This window comes from Morone saxatilis, unplaced genomic scaffold, assembly GCF_004916995.1.
Source record: "Morone saxatilis isolate NCDOM2014 unplaced genomic scaffold, NCSU_SB_2.0 Contig16, whole genome shotgun sequence".
Classification (NCBI taxonomy): domain Eukaryota; kingdom Metazoa; phylum Chordata; class Actinopteri; family Moronidae; genus Morone; species Morone saxatilis.
Window position 1 is genome coordinate 11,943,300 of NW_023339718.1, and position 7,129 is coordinate 11,950,428.

Sequence of the window (7,129 nt, forward strand, 5' to 3'; positions counted from 1 at the left end):
TCTCTCTCTCTCTCTCTCAGCTGTAGACATATAGGCTTTGATCACTGCAGATGCAAGTGGCTGCCATATTCGATCCACACCCCTCTTCTGTGGATATTGTTAACGAACATGTACTTCCTCTGCCAGCTGGCTTTCAGAATGGAAAAGCATATCTCCATGGCAATGTTCTGCAGTTCTGCACTGTTAGACATTTGCAGCCAACACTTCTTAGTTCTACAATACAATAACAAAACATTGCTATTTCTGTGTTGATGCTCTTGCAATTTAGCAGGTTTGCAACATCCATGTTAATGAAGCTTTCTGAATTGTATGTATAAAATTGTACTAGAACTCAGTCTCACTCTTGTAGAGGCTATTTGAATGGGTTTTCTGGCTGTCTTTCTACAAACTGCTTTAGGGAGACTGCAGAGGAGAAATATAAGGCTTGTTTTATTTTTATATCCTTCCTGAGGGCATAGCCAACACCATAGGCAAGGGTTCTGACCCTGTTTACTTCCTTCTCTCTTTTTCTTCTTATTCACCTACATAGCAAACTCCTTAACCATCGAGGAGGAATGAGAGCTACTTTAACCTGACCTCTGTTCAGGTTGCTTGTGTACACCTCACCCCTCTATATCCTATGAAATATTCAACTCCTGCCCCTCCCTTTGTACCTAATGTGGAGGCCCAGAAAAGCTTTGATATCTGCGTTAATACATGCTTGATATCACAGCCATGCAAGTGCTCAGCCCTTTGATAAACATATTTAAGAGATGTATGTCTTTGCTTGGTCCACATGCATTTCAGAGATCTCTCCAGAGCACATAAATGCATTCATAAGCTACTCTCCATCTCTCCTAACCACTCCCATTATTAATAAATGCATGATCTCACGCTGCGGTTCAGTGTGTGCGTACATGTGTGCCTCTTTCATATGCTCATCAGTGTGTGTTTTAGGCCACTGCCGGGGACCCCGCCCCACTCATTCATATTCATCCTCGCATAATGACTAGCCGCGCCTCCGGATAGCGCAGTCAGGATAAGATCAAACATTATATTCAAACAAGAGGCTGTATAATTCATACTGTAACAGCCGTGCTCACTGCTCACTTCCTCATATCTTTCTCAGTTCCTCTTGCAGTGGATCTCAGATTTGAGTTCCTGCATCTAAATTTCTGTCAGGCTCATTTACTCTCACTCGGAGTCATAACAGTGGACTGCAGCTGGTCCTGATCATGCTCTCATGATAGAGAACATGGGGCCTTTGGCAGGTGACTGTGGCCAACTGAGTCTGTTTCATATAATTGTTCAACTCCATCTTGAATGCGTTCTTTCCTAAAGAGATTTACTCCATAATGTCATTTACTAAAGGGCACCTTCAATGAGTTCAAGTCATCCAATTCCCATTGAATAGATGTTTAGGCAAAACTTCCAGTTGCTGGCTCTATATGGAGACGATAGAGGTCTGATCTTATCTTGTTCTTACTTAATGACGATTGGTTAAACCGCTGATCTTAACAATTAGAGTTGCTCAGGTTGAAATGCAATAACTAAAAATGGTTGTTTTAGTTCATTACTTAATGAGTTAAAGAAAGGAATTAAGTAAAGTAGGGTTGCAGCCAACGATTATTTTCATTATCAAGTAGTCTGAGGATTATTTTCTCAATCAATCATTGAGAGATCAATCCAGTTTTGGCATTTTTGTTTGAAAAATGATTCAAGGATTAATCGATCAAAATTGTTATGGATTAATTTTCTGTTGAGTGAATAATCCTCTCATCTAAAGTAAAGATAGAAGGAAGCATAGCTATACATACATTATAAAACTCTAAAACTTTTTTTCCTCACTTTTTCAGGTTTCCATCTCAGCGGCACGGTGACGGACCCCGCCACACCCTCATCCCCAGAGCTTGTTTGCAGCGTCAGTGTCAGCTTCGACCGCTGCAAGATCACGGCGGTAACATGCACCTGCGGCAACAAAGACATATTCTATTGCGCCCATGTAGTGGCGCTTTCGCTTTACAGAGTACGGAAGCCAGAGCAGGTCAAACTGCACCTGCCCATCTCAGAAACCCTGTTCCAGATGAGCAGAGACCAGCTGCAGAAGTTTGTCCAGTATCTGATATCAGTCCACCACACCGAAGTGTTGCCTACCGCGCAGAAACTGGCCGACGAGATTCTGTCGCAGAACTCGGAGATCAACCAGGTCCATGGTGAGGGAACGTGTGTGTGTGTGTGTGTGTGTGTGTGTGTGAAAGACCAATGGGGACATGATCCAGAGGCTTTGACAGCACAGAGGAAGCTCCCTGCTCTGCTGGATGCTCTTTCCTCTCTCCTCTTTCTCTCTTTCTCTCTTTCNNTGTGTGTGTGTGTGTACACACATTTGTTTGTTCCTGCTTCTACATGCATGTGTGTATTGACTGTGTGATGAAGGTAAAGTGCGGCAGGATCAATGTTACTCATTAGTGAGATTCAGACAGTAAAGGACAGACTGCCTCTAATCAACACTATAGACCCGTTATTTACCTCTGAGAGAGAGAGAGAGAGCGATACAGAGACGAAGAGATGAGCACAGAGATAAATAAAAGGTGCATATCTCTTGTTATCGATACTGTACTTGCTGCTTACCTTAATAAAAGAGGGAGAAACTGAAGGGCAAAGAACCCAGAGAAAGAGAAACCAGTGAAAACGGGACAGCATGATAAAGCATACATGTATCATTGTCAAACTGTTTTGTAACTGTAAATAATGATAAAAGGCAAACAGAGAGGGAAAAAAAGGAAGTCCGATATAGTGGCATGCAGGAAAAAAAACATTGGATTTTGAAGAGACTGAGAAACAGGGACAAAACGAAGAGAGATTGAAAGAACAATAGAGATAGAAACTTCTGTGAATGGAGAACAGAAATAAATGAGCAACTCAGAAAACGAGAGAGAGAGAGAGAGTGCGAGATTTTCATCAAGAGGTTTTTTTTCACAGCCTATTGATTTGTCTCTTCCATCAATAATTGTGTAAAAAAACAATGTGTCATTTGGATTAAAGCATCTTGCTAAATTACTCCTTTTCAATTAATATATTGAGTATCAATTTGCAGGTGGATGCACTTATGTACTTATTTTGTTTAATATGATACACAGCAAAGAAAATGAGAAAATCCTCATAACTGAGAAGCTGTAATTAGAGCATTTTTTTTTAGCATTTTCGCTTGGAAAAAAGACTTCATCAAAATCACTTTGCCTTAAGAGCGGCAGTGTATTTGCTTGTGTTCTTGTGTTTATAAGCATTTGAAGATATAAATAAATGTCCTCATAGGTGTGGTAAAAGGACATAAATTGTTAAGACATTTTGTTGGTGTTCTTCATCCATTAAGGGTTAATGGTTGGTCTTTTTGTTAAGGTTAGAATGGTTTTAAATTGTGGTAGATAATAATAGGATGTAGAGTGAATGAAAAACATTATTTATGCATCTGGATAATCTACTGCATATCAGCCTACACTATTCAAATCACTCTATACCAGGAACACTTTTATCAGGACGAAGATATAATGAATGAATGGAAATACACATATAACATATCTGTATGCGTGTGCGTAGGAGCCCCGGACCCCACAGCAGGAGCCAGTGTGGACGATGAGAACTGCTGGCATCTGGATGAGGAGCAGGTTCAGGAGCAAGTCAAGCTCTTCCTGTCCCAGGGAGGATACCACGGCTCGGGCAAGCAACTCAACCTGCTCTTCAGCAAGGTTAGGAGCCAGCAACATTCCTTCATCCACATACAGAACATAATAACACACATACAACACATACCAACCCCTGACCACCATGGCCACAAGCGCGCACACACAGTTAATTCTGCCTGCGTAGGTTTACCTCTCTCCCTTTAGGTGCTCTTGTCTCTCTACAAGAACACACAAATGCAGTCTCACCGTAATCCTTCCCTCTGCATCCTGTTAATAAATATTTTCTTCCTCTCTCTAGTGCACTTGTATTCTCTTCTATTCCCTTATTGAGGCTGTCTCTGTTCAAAGCATTACCAGACAAAACAACTTGCATATATTGGCACATACATTAAAAGGCATGCTGCCTCTTAGCTAGAGCTAATTGCAGAAAGGAAATGCAAGATAAAGAGAGAGGAAGAGGTGTAGAAAGAGAAAAAGCTTGCACTATATACTACTCCCTACACACGATTAAACGATTACATGAGAGATGTGTGGTTCTCTCTGTCGCCTGGTACTATAGTTGCAGAGCTGGACCAGCATTAATGTGTTGTGTGCTATGTAAAGACTGCAAGCCAAGGCCATTATCATCCGCCCTGTCCGGCTTTTAGAATGTCTCTCGGCTTCATGCTCTTTGATGCCTGTTATATCCTTTTCAGCGCGCACACACCCACTGAGAGTCATGTACACATTCGTATGTACACTGAGCTGCCCTCAAATGACAAACACACATACTGTATATGCATTTGTGTATATAAAGGGTTCCTGTGTAAATGTTGTCACCCCTCTCGCCAGAGAGACAAATACACACACATAATTTGTGTGCTTTTGTGTGCACACATTTGTGAATGTTGTGTGGTTTAGTGTCTGTGTGTAGTGCTTTTCACCAATTTTTAAGAGTAGCAGTTTAAACCATGGTTTAAACCAATATTTACCTGGATTTTATATCCCTACACACCCAGGAGTTGTTGTGTTTTCTGCTGCTAGAAGAGGCTGACCATCATAGTTGATCAAAACACAAGTCTTTCTTGCAATAAGCACAGAAAATCTTCCAGTAAGAGAAAGAAAAACTTTTAGTTGTGCAAAAAAAATCACAATTTTGTTAACCAATAAACGCTGACAAATTCCTGAATTTTCATCTGAAAAAGAATAAGTAGATACTGAAAATATTTAACCTTAAAATACAATGTAGCTTTCTGTGTTGTATGTAAGCGAATAGATTTTCTTTGTGACCTCTAGTTTTGAAGAATATTCAAACCACTAAAATATTCAGAGGGCATAAAACTAGTTGGAATGGTACTCAATCTTCCAAGTTCCAAGATCTGGAGAAAAAGGAAGAACAGGTGTAGTACAAATACAACATTTGAGAGCAACCAAGGACAGTACTGATTAATAGTACTGAAGACATTCAATTCAGTTCAATACAACTTCATTTATTCAGGTATTCATGTAAGGACAATATGCAGCCGCTCCTCACCCAGATCAACAGATCACACACAATAGAGAGGAAATTATAAATACAATATTCAGGTTTTTCTAAAAAAAAGTTTAACCCTAATACATTAATACAAAAACTATAAATATCTAAAAATAATCTATATCATGAAAAAAAGTCTAAAAGCACAGCATGAATTGAAACTTTATTTAGTCATTGATGAACTTCAGTAGATGCATTTTTCAATGCATGCATGCTTGTCTATCTGTAATTTATTTTGTATGTGTTTTGTAAAGTGTAGTTCTGTGTGTCTTGCCTGTGAGTTGTGAGAACTGTTTGGTGTGTCTTTGCATTAATGTGTGTGTGCGCGTGTGTTTATCCTCTGTAAATCTGTTTGTATAAACTACACGCGTGTGCGAGTGTGTACGTAACTGTCCTCCCCTGTCTCCTCCTCTCTCCTCCTGTAGGTGAGGGAGATGCTGAAGATGCGTGACTCCAACGGAGCGAGGATGTTAACACTGATCACAGAACAGTTCATGGCCGACCCTCGGCTGGCGCTGTGGAGACAGCAGGGCACCACCATGACCGACAAGTACAGACAGCTCTGGGACGAGCTAGGTGAGGGGGAAAAACACACCCCCCACACACACACACACACATGCTGGCTGCCCTACGAATGTGCACAAAGACACACACGCACCTCTCACACCCAGTATGCACAGGCACGGACCGATTTAGCAAGGTGGTCGATCAAACCCAGACATTGACACAAAGGCACACACACGCATATTCTTTTTCCCTGTTTGTTTATTTGTCCTTTGTGTCCAAGACAGCCCACACACACACACACAGACACACACTCATCACTGACAGCCCAGTCTCTCCCTCTCACTGTGAATGTAAGTTTGGCAGCTCAGCAAGAGTGTCTTTGTGAATTACAAGCCTCTTAATGCGGCACATCGCTCCTCATCAAAACCCCCAAATATTATAACCTCTGTAATGTTTTCAAACACTTCATATAATATATTTAGTTGATGTGACAGAGTGCTGCTCGCCATGCAGTCATTTGGTTTGATATAGTGTGTAGTTCTTTTGACAGATGTACTGTACCTACAGCAAAACACTTCTTTACAAACCACAAAACCAACAAGCCCGTCACCAGGACAGCCGTCGTGTTGTCTCCTGTCTTTGTTGTTTTCCTCTAATGTCTTGGTTGATGTTGCTGCTGCTGTTGATGATGATGTTCGTTTTCTCCCTTTGGTCTTGTTCTGCACTTTGTGAGGACAGCGCAGTGATCTCATCTGTTTCAATCCCACGTATTTTTGGAAGTGTGTGTACGGTCTCTTTGAAGTCCACACTTCAAACCCCTTCTTCCCAAGTCCTTATCACTCCCCCTGATGTGTGGTGAATGCTGCCTCTCGGCGCCGCTCTCTCTCTCTCTCTCTCCCCCTCTTTTGTCTTTCTCCTCTTTGAGCCGCAGCTACTCCTCTCCTCCAGACACAAAGCCATGCCTCATTCACTTGTCCTCACCCATGTCTCCTTGTCCAAATCATCTCCGCTGCTATTTCATTTTCTATTTCCCTTTTTTTTTCTACCCTCCCTCTGTTCTGCACCTTTTGTATTCTTTTTCTCTCTTCATGTTCTGTCTCTGTCCTTGTCTTCGTCCTTCCTCCCAAACTCTCTTTGCCTACACACACATGCATACGTACAACACAGACACACACACACACACACACACACACACACAATGGAGAGACCTTCTCTTTAATAGGCTCCCCTGGGTTATTATGTTATTGTTGATTTGCTTGCAGAAGACACAAAGATGTACATAATCAAATTCACATGTAAGCATGCACAGATGCACTCTGCACACATGTATGAATGCATAAACACAAGCAGATATTTCTTGCTCTTTCTTCTTGCTCTTTTCTTTCTCTTATTTCTTTGCACACGCATGCCATGCAGTAACTTCCAAAATCCATTCTGTTTTTTATTATTT

General features: G+C 41.3%; 1 protein-coding gene across 1 annotated transcript in view; it reads left to right on the forward strand.

Annotated features, from left to right (window-relative positions):
- Positions 1 to 7,129, forward strand: part of LOC118325981 (zinc finger SWIM domain-containing protein 6) — a 44,990-nt gene that overhangs the window by 21,868 nt on the left and 15,993 nt on the right. The window contains exons 2-4 of the mRNA XM_035658864.1: positions 1,836 to 2,192; positions 3,574 to 3,722; positions 5,598 to 5,748. Coding sequence (XP_035514757.1) covers positions 1,836 to 2,192; positions 3,574 to 3,722; positions 5,598 to 5,748 — 657 coding nt within the window. The remainder of the gene's footprint in view (positions 1 to 1,835; positions 2,193 to 3,573; positions 3,723 to 5,597; positions 5,749 to 7,129) is intronic.